General features: G+C 30.3%; 1 protein-coding gene across 1 annotated transcript; it reads left to right on the top strand.

Annotated features, from left to right (window-relative positions):
* Positions 1-10861: 10861 nt before the first annotated feature.
* Positions 10862-13246, top strand: HELRODRAFT_164148 (hypothetical protein; the record flags this gene model as incomplete). Its single annotated transcript, XM_009029167.1, has 4 exons — positions 10862-10990; positions 12759-12823; positions 12915-12942; positions 13004-13246. 4 exons carry the CDS (start codon positions 10862-10864, stop codon positions 13244-13246), a joined length of 465 nt encoding a protein of 154 aa, XP_009027415.1.
* Positions 13247-16612: the final 3366 nt, after the last annotated feature.

The following is a 16612-nucleotide window of genomic DNA, read 5'->3' on the forward strand; positions in this document are numbered from 1 at the left end:
ACAACAATGCAAATTATTAGAGTATTTATTTCTCTTGTATTGCCTGGAGGATTCTAGATTGGTTTCACGGGACACAGTTAATTCTAAAATCTCAATTGTGTTATTTTGAAGTATGGCGATATCGGGTCGTAAAGTGTTGAATAATTGAGATATTGGGCGAATACCCTCAGACTCTAAATCTGCAAATATGCGGCAATTGGCTGGAGCGGATATTTTCAGCCAATTGATGATCACGGCCAATATCTTGTTGTGTCTTTCGGTATATCTTGCAAGAGCGGATATAGAACCACAATTGGAAACTACGTGCTTATTTGTCTGTCGAGAATCACAGAGAGGGCATTGAGGACTTTGCGTTTTACCCCATCTAAACAAATTTGCGTTATTAGGCAACTGCTGGACTAAATACTTCCTAGAAAATTTGTAGAGGACTCCGGCAAGATTTTCCGTGGACTTTGACCAACGGGATATGTTGTTGGCTTTGATGAAATTTTTTATATTTAAAATTAGTGAACCTTGACTCTGCAGCAAGAAAACATGATTTAAGCTACATTCAATTCTTTTTTCTTCCAAATGATTAAGCGACGACTTTATTTGGCCGTATTTTAAGAGCGTATTATCTACTTTGATAAAATCGATCGCTGATTCTTTATAGAGACATTGAATCTTTTTGTTGCTATTAGTTTTAAAATAGTTCCGAAGTTTCAGTCTCATTTTTTTTGTCGCATCTTATAATGAAATGATGCCATGACCTCCCATTGTTGTTGGCAGAGAAAGTAGTTCAGATACACAACCGCTGATTGGCATATATATCCACTTCCTGACAGCGTTAACAATCAGATTATCTAGGTTCTCTGATATCCAAGTCAGCGAAAAGTTGTATCTGCGGAGTTCAAAGTTCAATTGAGACGGTATAAATTTTCTTAAAATTTGTAGTTTTTGCTGTGGATCCACTTTCAACTTTGAAGTCGTTTCCAACAGTTGAACAACTTTAGCTTGTATCAGAGTTTTTGCTTTGAGGTCGTTGCATTCGAAATCGTACAGTTTACCAAGGTATGTAAACGCTTGGCCAATCTCTACGTTAGGGATTGCCACATCGTCGATCGTCAATCTTGGCAGAAATTGCTCATAAGTACCATCTCTCTTCTTCATTCCAAACGAACGACATTTATCGACTCTCATCTTCATCTCTGACCAATTGCACCAAGGTTGGTTTAAATTAACAAGTTTTTGTGCGCCTTCTGAGCTATGTACTATGATTGCTGAGTCTTAAGCAAATTGTAGCCATGATCTGACGTTTAAGTCGGAAGTTGGGCCCCACAGATAGCTATATTGTTTGTATTCTTGACTGCCTAAAATTTTAAAATAATAATATTTCTAAAATAATAATAATAATGGGAACATCTTTTATTTTTCACCATAAAAAAACAGACAATGATAAAAATATATATATATACATAAAAATATATATATATAATGATAAAATTTTTTTAAAATTGTATAAAATAATATTAAAGGTTAAGACCATTTTGCTCATAGTGAAGTTAAGTGCAGAACGGTGAAATATATTTAATTAGCATCATAGCTTGTTCCTGTCACAGTAAATGTCATACGATAATCTTATAACAGTGTTTATCAATTTATGATTAAATGATAGTGGCCATGGAACTTTAAACAGTGACAAATTAAAATTATTGAAAAAACCAATAGGCGTTATTTCGAATGAGTTTATAACTATTGAACAATGTTTATAGTCTTTATTTAAACAACAATGCAAATTATTAGAGTATTTATTTCTCTTGAACCACAATTGGAAACTACGTGCTTATTTGTCTGTCGAGAATCACAGAGAGGGCATTGAGGGCTTTGCGTTTTACCCCATCTAAACAAATTTGCATTAGTAGGCAACTGCTGGACTAAATACTTCCTAGCAAATTTGTAGAGGACTCCGGCAAGATTTTCCGACCAACTTTGACCAACGGGATATGTTGTTGGCTTTGATGAAATTTTTTATATTTAAAATTAGTGAACCTTGACTCTGCAGCGAGAAAACATGATTTAAGCTACATTCAATTTTTTTTCTTCCAAATGACTAAGCGACGACTTTTTTTGGCCGTATTTTAAGAGCGTATTATCTACTTTGATAAAATCGATCGCTGATTCTTTATAAAGACATTGAATCTTTTTGTTGCTATTAATTTTAAAATAGTTCCGAAGTTTCAGTCTCATTTTTTCTGTCGCATCTTTTTATAATAATAATAATAATAATAATAATAATGAAAACATCCTTTTATTTTCATTTTAAAACATACATTGGAATTATAAAGTTAGAGTAATAAAACTTAAAATGTTAATTGTATAGATAATCTACAATGCTCGCCATACATTTTAAATGGGCACAAAGAGAAATAGAGTGAGCATTAAATTATGTTCAAATGTTATGTTCTATCACAGTAAATTGCGTAAGATGACGATACTACGGAATTAATTAGACTTCTATGAAAAGGGTCAGACCAGGTCTGTTGTTGTTTGTTACAGCTAACGGGTTATAAATAGTGTTCTCCTACCTCGCTTCTTCATACATCCGTATATGACTTACAATTTTTATTGGACGATGTCGAATTGTTCAACAGCGACCAAAATCGGGACTAAATGTATAAACTGGCGCTCGGTATGTTGGCTCATCATTTTCATACATCACGTATGCGCCCGTCATTGTTATCCATTAATGACTATAACATACATACAGTTAATATGAAAGTACGTCGCACACAAATGTTTAAGCTGTTTATTGATTTACATTGCTATAACTGAGACGAAATTCAGTTTGAACGTGTCCAGTTTCTTGTTTTTATTAATATTGTTATTACCATTACTACCGCTAATATTTTGTTATTACGCATAATCTTTACAAAAAGAAAACATGCTCGTTAACTAAGTTTGAAAGTCAGTTATGGCATGATGGATAATATCGAATCAGTAAGAGAGTTCAGAAGCTGCAGATGCAGGCAGAAATTAATGGTTGGTGATTGTCAACTCAATAAAAGAAAAATAAGCAAAATAAAAACTATTTTATAAGGCCTTGGTAAATTATTTTTGGTTTTTCATATTTATTAGTGGTTTAGTTGCTAAAATTATTATTTATCTAGCCGTCATTTTTTTTTCTTCACCGTTGCAAAAATATTTCAGATCGATGGAATATATTGTGAAAATGATTACAGATCAAGATCATCTAATGAAAACGTTTATGACCTGCTATTTGCGGAGAAAAACGTTTTTAAATATCAAGTAAGATAAATAGGTGTGAAGATTAATAAATATAAAAAAAATTAATATTCTTCTAACACTTGTACGTCTTGCAGCAACAAAAATCAAATTTGATTACATACATTGTAGCCATTGGAATAACATTTGGAGAAAACAATTCGTTGTTTAATAACTTAGTTTTGGCAAGTTTTTTCTAAAATTTAATTCCCCTTTTTGAAATGTTAATTAAAATTTTATAGAACAATTTTTATCCATGCAAATTCATTTCTATGTACGGATCTGGAGGCAACTACATACCAACTATACATATCCATGATCTGGCTCAGTAACCAACTTTTTAAATATTTCTATAAATTTTAATTAGTTTTATTATTTAATGGATGTTTTTAGAATTATTTGGGCAATCATATGTACATTGCCAGTTCAAAAATATGTTGTGGCAGTCGATAATTCAATGAATACCTTATCGGAAGTTATTGAAGTTAGTAGCTAGCAATATAAAATGATTTATAAGATTCTGGGCACTTAACAGTACTAATAATATGTTTTAATTTAACAAAAAACTCAAGTAAAACCTTTCAGTGTTAAGTTGATTTGTAATTGCTGCTGTTGCATGTGTTGTTTTTTATTATAAATGTTTAATCTTCCATTTTATGCTGAATATTATTATGTTAAGCAATCAACAAGCACACACGAACAAACATGCCAACGCATTTTACGCACGCGCAATTCAATTAAGTACATAAAAATTGGTAATTTTATTAAAAGTGTGCCGCATAAAATTAAATTTTTTACCCGGTTCTCAACCATGTTTTTTAGACGGCAATGTTTAGCTAGTCATTGCGTCAAACCTTTGAAGTTTTAGGGGAACCAGGATCACTCGTTTTGTGCTCATGTACAAACACGATTGTTAAATTATTTGTTGAAATTGGTAATAATTTAAATTGATGATTTATACAAATTTACCATTAGGTTAGCTGTGACGATTAGAAACATTTACGTGTTGAAATAATGCGAACACGAACTAGTCCATTTTTTAATATTGTTTATTACGAAAAACAAAAATATTGTTAAAAATAGTGTTGAAAACTATTATATTGTGAGTTCCATGTCGAGTGCTCTGAACGTCTCCTCAATGATTGACCTGCTTTTCGTTATGTAGGAACACCAGTTGCTTGTGCTTATGTGTTGAACAAATTGCGAAGCGTACGTGCATTGCATAGATATCACGATGTAGCCTTTAGATACAAAACCTTTAAACGCTCATATTACTTAGTAGGCTTTTTTTTGCTACGCGCTTGAGAGTCTTGTTTGGCAGTGCAATTAAATAATTTAGTTTTTTTTAAACAAAACAAGAAAACTGTTTTAATAATTAATTTTTCTATTAATCAAAAAATCATGAAATAAAAAAAATTTATTTTCATTATTTACACTGTCATTAATATTTTTTAACAACAACCAATAAAATGTTATTTTGTGTATAATTATTTACAAGTGTTGTGAAAAGTCTTCGTTGATAAACAGAGGTTTTGAAAAGTTTCATAGCTGTTTCTGAATTTTTCATAGTTTGAAAAATTTGCCAGCAGCCTAGACAAACTGAAAATATATATTCAACTGGCCTCAACAAACCTCCTTTGTTGATGTCTTGCAAATAAACTACATTCATTAATCTTCCTATGAATAAAATGACACGTCACCCGTCTTTTTCTATGTTTGCGGGATTAAATAATTTTTTACTTAATTTGTAAAAAAATAATGTAATTCTGATCTGTATAATTTTACTATGTGTGCAAAGTTTGCTGTGCAAGTGCATTGAAAGATATTTAAAAAATGGCTGTGATATTCAGGAAGAGTAAATAATTTTTTGGTCAAGAAGTTGTTGTAAATATTTTTTAGGTTGTGGACTGAATCAAATAAGAGAAAGATAGATTGTTGAGTATGATAGTCTATTGCATGGCTCTTAATATTTCCTTTTATAGATTATAAATAAAAAATTTGAATTCAATTCGCATCTCTTATTAAAAGACAAGTTCTTTGTAACTGATTAAGAGAGTTTAATCGACGAGTTAAGTAATCAGCATTGTCCAGTTCCCAGTTAACATTAACTCTTCCAGTGACTTTCATCAAAGTTTTTATAGATGGCAAACACAATGCTTTACTTTCAATTAACTTTTGTATGCTGAGGAGCTTGAAGAGTAAATCAAATAAGCCCATATTAATAATTGTGAAAAATAATTTCTTCCATGTTTGCCAAGACCAATTAATTTTAATTGATCAATAACATAATAAATAATTATAAAATAATAATTGTGAACAAAAAGACATTCATCATCACTCTCATCAAAAAAATTTAAACAAGCTTTTAATTGATGTAACCTTTTTTTGTAGTTCAAATTTGTCTTTGTAGAAGTTTCAGTTGAATATCCATTCAAACGAGCGAGGACGTTTAATATTTAATTAATTTAATTCTTGATAAATTTTTCTCAATAATACCTTTCATGATGATGCACTGTCAATTCATAATTTTCACTGATCAGCTTTGAACATGCAACTGCTGGACAATTATTTTTAATTTCAATTTGGTATATAATCAAAAAATTGTTTATCAATTCAAATTCAAATTCTGAGGGGATGTGCATTCTTCAGATAAGCGTAGTTTTAGTTAAATAATTCAATCCACAATTATGTAGAAAATCAATTTCTAGGAACTCTTCAGCTTCTTTTTCTGCCCTTTCAATATCTAACACGCGACGAGTAGCTAATGAAGATTTTGTTGTTGATCGAGGTTGTTGCGTTGGAGCGGACAAATATGAAGGTGCACTTTGAAATTTAGATGGTACTTAATTTTCTTTTAATTTTTTTTCCTTGCCTCTCCACAACAGTACTGGCAATCCCCACAGTTCTGTTAAATTTTCTTTTATATCAATCACTAAAAGATGTTATGAAATCTGTCAAAGTCGAGTGAAAAATTTTTTGAATGTTTGTTTGGAACATAATCTTTACGAGGATTAGCACGTACCCATCTAGCACACAAATCCGGATTTTTTAATATAGGCGTGAAACGATATGCCGTTTTTTTAGTCATTTGCTGCATTTGATTTGTATCCACTTTTACATCCATAAGCTGAGCACCACCATTTTATATATCATTTTTAAAAAATTAAATACAATGTAAAATTTTTAAAAAGAGGAAAATTAGCGATTAACGATATAAAAGTTTTCAGTAAATGAGCGATGATCAAATTTCAACAGTATAAAACATCGGGCAACACAAATAAGCAAAAATAGTTTAAACATTTGACGAAGTGATAGCTTAATGCCTAGGCCTACTATGCTCAAGTTATGATGTACGTGTGTTAGCATTTTTGTATCTAGAGGCTGTTATTACATCGAAACATCTATAGTGCATTGTACATGCGCGTCTATTCAATTGTTTTGCGCGTGTGTGCCTGCATAGTTAATTGCATGCCAGAAATGATTTGTGCGGCTATTTAATTGCTTTGAGCACGTCTGAAGTATTTGTTTGGACGTGTTTTCGTTTATGGGTGCGTATGCTTTATTGTTTGGATGGTGAAAATTGCGCTTCGTTGAAAAGTCGATTGTGTGTTAGACATAATCTTAGCGTGCGTACATGTAACAATACTTATTTGAATTGCGCACACATACGTGAAGTGGTTGCATGCTTGCATTGTGTTTGTCCGCTTATCATAAGTTCCATCATTTTAGTCATTATTATTGTATCCATAATACCCTAAGGGTATATCAATTATATATTTTACATTAGGCTGTAGTGTGTAATCACCATGCGGTGATCGGGTTCGAATGTTTAATTTTTATCGAGTAAACTAGGATGAACAGAAATCTTATTCTAATTTCATATTTTATTCTCATTATTAATTATTTATAAATTGTTTAAACTTGGTTACTGTCCTACTCTTTTTCTTCAAATTCGTTGCTTGTTGGATAAACATACTACCGTGCTAAGAAAAGCTTCTGGTTTCTGCTTAAGTACACCTCGCACGAACTTTTTTCACTCTGTCTTTCTGGTTTCTATTCGTCTCTAAGACTTACTGTCTATTTGTGTAAAGAATTATGTCACTATTGGTATGTTTATATCTCTTGTTCACGATTTGTTGTTGTCTAATTTTTTCAGTGGTTTTCATAAGAATGTTTAACTATCTTCAAGTATGTGTATGTATGTGTGTATATTTATGTCTAAATACGCATATGTTTGTGTATTTATATGCGTGTTTGTTTATATATATTGTTTGAAATTTGATTTAATTCATCTGATATATATATATGTGTGTGTTTATTTTCTTTAGTTTTTCTGTAATTTTGTACCATTATTAATTTATTTCATCATTATTATCTGTTATTTTGTGCCACAACTTTTCGGTTATTTAGGAAATATAACTATTTTTCTGTTAGTTTGGACTAGACGGCCCTGCAAACGCCTGCAAGGTTTCGGGTTTCCTGGTAGTTAACATGTGTTTTTTGACATGTGTTGATTTGCTAAATAAAAAAAAATAAAAAACTTTATTGAATTTGAATTAACCTAATAAATAATACGTTAAAAGAAAATATGGTACATCGTTTAAGTAAAAACAATTTTTAATTATTTTTTCATACGCGCTACTAAATATTACAAACAAATTGATGTGGTTTACAAATATTATATAAAAGTATTGGACATATTATCTTATATCAGGCACTTCATGGAAAGATAATCAAAAGTAAAATTAAGTTTTCATCAATCGAAGATTCGTTTTTAAACAAAAATCTTGAGGTTATTCTTCAACTTATTTTTTTAAATTTCGATTTTAAGCTGACTAACTAATTTGTTGAACTTTGATATTATTTAACAACACGATTTATTGATCTTATAAAAATACCAAAAAAAAGTGTGAAATCTGACAGAACAACTATATGATGATTGTGCTTTTAAAGTTTGCCACCAGATAAAAATCTACAAAAGAATATATTTCCTTACTCCACTAAAAAACTTTTCAAATATAATTTACCGTTTGAATATAACACTTCCGAGAAAGCCACAAAAGTTTCCTTTATCAAAAATTGTGCAAAAACTGTCAAAAACTCAATAACACATCATTATTAATTAAGACTCGTTTGGTCTACAAATTAACAAATTTATGGAAACAGCCATAATTCTAAACATCTTATGCCACAAAAACTACAAAATTTGAGATTATTTTATTTCCTCACAGCTATAGTCAAAATTGCGCAGTTACAACATTTTCACAACGTAAATATTTATCGAATTTGATAATAAGGCTCTTTAACCTATGGTCTTAGTTTGGTTTTGTCACGTCAAATTTCAACAGCAAAATCAGTAAAACGTCACCAAACCTAAGGCACCATGTTTTTTGATCAATTATGGTCTTATCATGTCTAAAAATTATTGTTTACAAAGCTGTTGGTTTTTCTACAATAATATGTGGGTATGTAACTTGGACACCAGTGGAAAATATAATTTTTGTACACTATCTGCTAAGATGTGATAAATTTTTCAAGTGCTGAAACACCAACTCTGAAACTATTGTAGGGGAAGGTCTTTTCTGTCCACTGAGCGCTATCCAAAATCGTTACAAATGAAAAAACATTTGCATACACGGAATATGCAAAATTTTCAACAAATGAATCGATGCTTTAGTGAGAAGTCGTTTCAGCAAATAAAATGCTATCTGCACCGACCTGGTACACTGGACATTGGTCTACATTGTCCGATCTGTCACAACTCATGTGTTTTGGCTACCCGCTTACACAGTCACTTCAGTAACACAAGTAACAGAAGTCAGCCATTAGCTCAAATGAACAATTAAACGTGCATGCTTATTCATTAAATACCCCTTTCTGTTAGTAATTAAATAAATATATTAATAATATATTTGCTACTTTTTCAATAATTTAAATAACTAAAATACATCAAAAATTAAAAGTTGTTTTAGGCCAATTTCTAGCCTTACTTCCTTATCAAAAACTACTAAACTTTTAATTGCTAGTCAACTTCTCACGTATTTAAATACAAACGTACTCACGTTTTCCCTAACTTATTAGATCAAATTACTTTAAAAAATAATTTATTTGTCATTTGTGGCAATTTCAACACTCCTGCATCTCGGGCAGCCATCAACGCCAAGTTGCAAGAGGTCATCGATGAGCAGAACTTTTTTTAACATAATACTTTGCTTACTCATGACAATGGCAACATCCTTGATTTTTTTTAATTTATTAACATTTAAGCAACAGTTAAATATCATTTCAACAATTAAATTATATGCTACATCATTTTCAGACCACAGATCTATTTATGCCTCTTGTCCTAACTTAATTTTCAACAACAAAGAACCCGGCTCCACTTGGCACGACCTCATAAACTTCTTTATAGGAACAGTACTGCTACTTTTTTTAATGATTCTAAAACATTATTATTAGTTAACTCTTTCAATGACCACTTTATTAACAAATTTGATAATATTTATACAAACACTCGACAACAATTAAATTCGTCAGGTAATGCAGTTCTATCAATAGTTCAGAATAATACATCTGTCTATGCTCATTTTAATTTTGGGTCTTTCGATAAAGTGACACATTAAAGCCGTCATCAAATCATCATGTAACTAAACATCGCCATTAGAATCTTTTCTTCATTACGTTTTAGCCAATTGTATCGACACCTTATCAACTGCCATTTCCATTCTCAATAATTTTTCTTTCTGTGATCAGTTTCCTGATAACTTTAAGATTGCACAGGTCCTTCCGCTTTTAAAAAACAAAACTTTAATGACTCTGATTTATTTAATTATAGACCCATATTTAATATATCATCTATCTCAAAAATCATTACACCTGGCTCGTTTTATTCGATTAATAATAACAAGGTCTGACTTCAATTTAACTCGGTAATACCGATAATCCTTTAAACAACGCACTCAAGACGCTCGTTGCGTTTCTTGATAATAAACTCACTTTTTTTCAGTAATATCATATCTATTGCTAAGGCATGCAACTATCATATTAAAGAAATACGTTACGTTAGACAATTTTTATCTACAGACTCGGCTAGTAATTTTTTATGATGTTTGATACTGTCCAAATTTGATTATTGAAACTCTACAATGTTTGACATCTCTCTGAAACAAGAACGCTCTCGTGGATTTGAAGTAAATTTATTAATGTTAGCAAAGGATTGCAGATGCATCATCTGCTCTTTTTTAGTCGTTTGTTAGACACCTTCAGACCTGGGTGTCTAATCTTTTTCTATTTTGTTGTAACTCTATATGATTTTCTTGGCATAATGTTGGAGTTATCTGTCATTGCTTTCTCCAGCGTATTTAGGTTCAACACAGTCGCAGCTTACCGACTGCGAGGGTATTTATATAAATAATGCTATATGCAATATGCATATATGTTTATATTTTTCAAACAATTCTTTTACTCAGTCGACTATATAACTACAATCATTTTAAATGAATGTAAATTTTACGCCGTAGGAAACAATTATTCAATTACATAAATAAATAAAAAAAATATAATTTTTATGCTAATATTTCAGCAAAATCAAATAAGCCTAATGACGCTCGATTTAAAATTTATGTCTCTCATTGACAAAACGTTGAAAATTTCATGGAAGGCTGATAAAGGTTTCATACGTTTTTTAGAAAATTCAGAAACGCCATTTAGTCAAAATCCTTTCAAAAAGGTTAGAAAAAAATTTTGAAACCTTTTATTCTGTGATGTTTGAATTTTTATAAATAATAAATGTCCAAAAAAAATTTTAAACTAAAAATTTGACAATAAGACGTTACTTAATCGTAACAACTATTTTTAATTTTAAAAGTTTATGTTATAAAAAGAATAATTTTTTATTTGTCAGATTTTTAGAATTTCAATAATCGGCCCTCCTATGTGTGGCAAATCAAAATTTTCTCAGCATCTAGCAAAAAATTTGAATCTGTATCACCTTGACATGAATAAACTCATGACAGATACATCTTGCTTTTCAGAGGTTTTGCAAAATTAACTTATGTTTTTTTTTAATTAAAACATTGTTATTAGATGAATCATTTTAATGTAATGAAAGTAATTAATAATAAATCTAATTAATAATAACTGACAACTGACAACAATTTTTTTAAGGGTTCCTCAAAGACTTTGCATATTTTTTTTGCTAGCTTACTCTCATTAAGTCGGAGGCAAGTTAAAACATAAAATAATAAAAATATGCTCATCAGTGTATCATCATGCATGAAACTCTTTGAAGCGTTTCATTTTTTTTTGTTTCAAAAGGTCGGGTAACAAGCAAATTTGGTGTTTTGTTTAATGCAACTTTTACTTTTCGTATCTTGTTGCCTTTCGGAACGCCTGCTGAAGGGTTTCAGAGTAAAGGACAAGATGGAGAGCCTAAAAGTTTTGATTCCAGAAGCTAATAAGCTTTCAATCGAGCTTTCAATATTTACCCAAAATGCAGGGAAAAAAGAAAGATTTTTTAAGTTTACCAGTACGGTTTTGTTTATTTTGAAAAGTAATTACAAAGAAAACTTGTCTAGATTTATTACAAGTGAGTTTGATCAAATTTTAAAATTTATTGTCCTTTGAGTGTAAAAAAAATTGCAGTAAGTCTAATGCTAGGCTGGGTTTATTGTGCAAGCGTTGCTGCATGCACATCAGTTTACTTGCAGGCCTGCCGAGATCAACTTGCTGTGCGATGTTCAAAGAAGAGTACAAATAATACATGCGGATTTCTATTTTTGGCGTTAATGACAAAGTTTGAAAACCATAAATAATTAACTCTGGAAATAACATTGATTGCAATAATAAGAAACGATTGAAACATTGGTGATCTTATTACATTTAGAAATGTAAAACGTCAAAGGTTCTTAGCCTACGAAAACGAAACTTTCTTGATAAAAATTATAATTGGTTAAAAACCTTCCAACTATTTAAAATAACTGCGAGTAAAACTAGTTTCGTGGCAAACTGTCAATTTAAGTACCTTAATTTTGTGGTGATGAAGAATGGAAATATCTGGACGGAGAGTGTTGTACAGTTGTGACATGGTGGATGGTCGAAAAATTTGGATATGCGAGTTATTTTGGTTTTTGAACAAAAATGTCGAAAAAAAAAACTTTAGCAAAATTAAAAATGTTGTGATTGATTTCTACATTGCTTCCGAAATTGTTTTTGCTCAAAAACTTCTTCAAAGCGAATAGAAACGGGTGAAAAAGAGCAAAACAAAATTTTCAACAAAAGGTAATTCTAAAGTTGAAAAATTAAATGATATATTTGAAATGTTAGAAAAAATAAAAAGTAAAAATTTAAGTCAATTAATGACTATTTTTAGTGTTTTTAATATGAAAAGAACACAGAGTGAAAATTCTCAGAACGAAAGCAAATTTGCGAAATAAAAAGTTTAATACAGGAAAATATTGATAAAACGAAAAATTTTTGTTTACAAATAACCGAATCAGGTGCATCAGGCTAATGTTTCAGAAGCAAACACGTTTCTAGTTAACAAGGCTTGTCATACAAACAGGTTTATAAATCAAGAGAAAAAATTATCTCAGTTAGAAAAGTGAAAATTCAGCTTTAAATAGCAAGCAATTCAACATAAACACTGACGACAGGGATACCGGTTACAAAGCTGTTTTTATGGTAAAAAAAACAAACCACCCCAAATACGACCAGACTTCAATAATTCAACATTTTCAAAAAGTTTATCGGCAAATCAAAGTCGGACATTGGATTCACAGCTGTTCAACCACCTGTAAAAAATTTTATAATTTATTCAGGCAACTTGAACTTCACTAAAACTGACGTAATCGTTAATCACCTTACCAATTTTGGCATCAATCTTATTAGAGTTTTACCGATAACGAAAAAGACAAATTTAACAACCAACCAAACAAATCCGATGGATGGAAACTCTAGTTTCAGGCTCTGTGTCCCTCAAGATTAAATGTCTGCTATCATGGATCAGGAGTTGTGGCACGAGTATCAATCCAAAGTAAAATCTTGTTGAAAAAGCAAATGCAAATAACGACGGCTAACATGTTGAATTTCAAAAATTGTTTAAATAACAATTCACTAAACGAATGCTGTTATTATGATTTTGAAAATATTAACGAATTAGATGAGTTCATGTTGTTCTTAAAAACGTTTCCATACAAATTGTCTGCGATTTCGGTCAGGGAGACATGGCTGAAAAAGCAAACATTCTAGTTTATTGTGTTAGATGATTATAACTTTGCATTTTTAAAATAGAAATGATAAAGTTGGCGGTGGGGTGAACTTATTTTCAAAAATTGGTCCGGAATACCAGATTGAATATTACAATTCTAATTTAAACTTTTCAAAAATTTTATCTGTCAAATTATCAGCTATTTTAATGGCTGCAATAATAAGATAAAAATTGCATTTTTTGTATAGACCTCATAAATTCAGATACGCACAGTTTTTTTTTACAATAATTTTAAGGATTGTTTTCGAATTTTGATGAACCTTTACTAAACGATTTTGAACGATTTTAATATCGATTTAAATTTTAACAAAACTGCTAAAATAAACTTTGAAAAATTTTTCAAAATTTCAATTTTCCACTTATAACAGTACCAACAAGACAGACAAACACAATCTCTGTAAGTTTGATTGATAATATTTTCATCAACGTCTACGACAATCATGTCAGCGGCGTTGTCAAGCATGATCCGTCCGATCCATTCCCAATATTTACAATAACTAACATCATGCAAAGTGTCAACACAAAGAAAGCATCAGTGTGTAGTTCACGACGTCATCTGTTTCAAAAATTAAAAACGAATTAGCAAAAAACATTGGGAGCTAATCTTCAACGATCTGTAGTTCCTTGCATCGTTTCTTTGGCCTTTTTTTTATGAAAGGTAGTATCTTGACAATTTCAAAACTACTTGGAAAATCGCTGTTTGAAAAAGCAAGTTGAAAATATGGGTAAACTGAAAGACTATTTCATTTATAAATATTTTTACAAAAAACATATTAGAATATCATGAGATTCCGATTTTTTCTTTTTTAATTTATTGACAAAAGGCAACTTGTGTGCTTCAGAAAAAAATTAGTTACTGTTACATTTTAAAAAATTTTCTTAGAACTATCTAAATTTGTTTTTAAACGTTCTCAATAGAGTTATCGATACATTTAAGCCTTTGAAACCTGAAATCTAACTGAATTAATTTTTTTTAAACTAATGAAATTATTTATAAATCTGTCAAAAATCAAAAGTAAGTTATACAAAAAAATAATCAAAATCCCCAACAGATAACAACTTAATAGTACACAGAAGATAGTTTTAAAATTGCCATGAAAAAAAGACCAAAGAAGTGACGCAAGGAAATATATACAGTCCGATAGAATTGTCTTTGAAGATCTTAAGAATGAACTTAAGTATGTATAAGAACAAACTCTTTTAACAATTTCAACATTTTATCCAACTGTCAGTATGGTTTTAGAAATGCACATTCAACTAAACTGGAATTTTGGAACTCAATCAAAGAATTATAAAAAAAATTGGAACAGGAAACAACTTACACTGGGTTTATTTTTAGATCTTAGTAAGTCACAATTTGTTATCATGAAAACTCGAACGTTACTGTTTTTGAGATAGGATCTTTTCTTGGCTTAGAAGTTATTTAACTAATAGATCTCAATTTATTTATTAGAACAATCAAGAGTCAACAACCCTTCCTGTAAAATTTGGAGTTCCGCAAAGGTCCATTTAGTTTTCCCTCTTCGTAAATGATTTGCCTAACATTTCGACAAAGCTAAATTGCATATTTTATGCTGATGACACCAATTTATTCTACTCATCGTGCATTATATTGCAGAAAATAGTAACAGTAAATTATTAAAATATCAGAGTTGGTTTATAAATAGTAAGCTACCAATAAATACTTCCAAAACTTGCTATAAATTAAGCAAAAGGCCAAAGAAGCGACGCAAGGAGCCACATACAAAAACTATCAGTCCAAACATACTGACAAATTTAATAAGAGGTTTAGGATTAAGTTTTAATAACATTTCTGTACAGAAATCAGATTCAATAAAGTTTCTAGGCTTATCGGAATCATCTTAAACCTTAGACCATTCGAGCCTACTGAACAGTAAGTTAAACATCCTGCCAATCTGGCAAATAAATATTTTCTGTTCAGCCGTTTTTGTGTACAAATTTTTTCACATGTTGCCAAAATTTTTTGACGATTTTTTGCAAAAATCACCAGACAAGACAAATAGCCACCTTCCATGTGGAACGGACAAAACTGAAGTTGGTTCCTATTGGTTTTAAAGTGTGAGACACAACAACATCGAAAAATTAAACATTTTTTTTAATTTGAAAAAGCGTTAAAAATTTTCTAATGAATAGATCTCTTTAGTTTTGTTAATATAACTTAAAATAAAACAATTGATCATCTTGACGAGCTTTTTGTTTATAACTTTCTGTATATCGGTACTAAACATTTTATTTTTATCCTTCTGAACATTAACATTGAACAATTTAATTTAAAATTTTTGTTTTTGTTTCTATTGTCAACGGTGGCCAACACAAGATCCTTAGATCTTATTTGCTCACCGAATCAGGGAAAAAATTGTTTTCTTTTGGATTAAAAAAGGATTAGTCTGAATTCGATAATGATGAATGATAATATAATGCAAAGCACATACCTATATTTAATGTTGCTCCGGCACCTCATACAATCAAATTTTATCTTGCTAAATTAAAAACGTCACTTATTGTTGAAAATATTTTTTTAGCTGGACTTGTTTGTTATATATCTATTATTATTTACATTTGAAAAGGTGGCACACTTTGTTATGAATCGTTATGAGGAGCGGGAAGACACCGCACAGCAAGGAAATGCTTTCGTTAAAAGATTTTATGAAGAGTTAAAAGATATTATGAACAATTTAAGCAGAGATAAGATCAAATCTCTTGATCTTTCATTCATTGACGTTTTAATTTATTTTTTTATGCAATCTCAGTCACAAAATTTGGACGGCTTCGTTCTAGATGGCTATCCACAAACTGTCCAACATGCAAAATTTCTGTACCATGGTATTGTTAGTTCTGATTGATTTGATTATACTTTTTGTTTGAATAATACTTTTCAAAATTTATTCTCAGCAACATGCGATGCTGTGAACAAATTATAATTGAAAACAATTGTTGGCTTCTAGTTCATCATCTAATTTAAGATTGAATTTAAACTAAAAAATGTAACAAAGAAATTAAAACTGATTAAAACATTGTGATAATGTACAAGTTTAGTTAAAATGGAATTCACATATAATGATT

This window comes from Helobdella robusta (assembly GCF_000326865.2).
Source record: "Helobdella robusta unplaced genomic scaffold HELROscaffold_6, whole genome shotgun sequence".
Taxonomy (NCBI): domain Eukaryota; kingdom Metazoa; phylum Annelida; class Clitellata; order Rhynchobdellida; family Glossiphoniidae; genus Helobdella; species Helobdella robusta.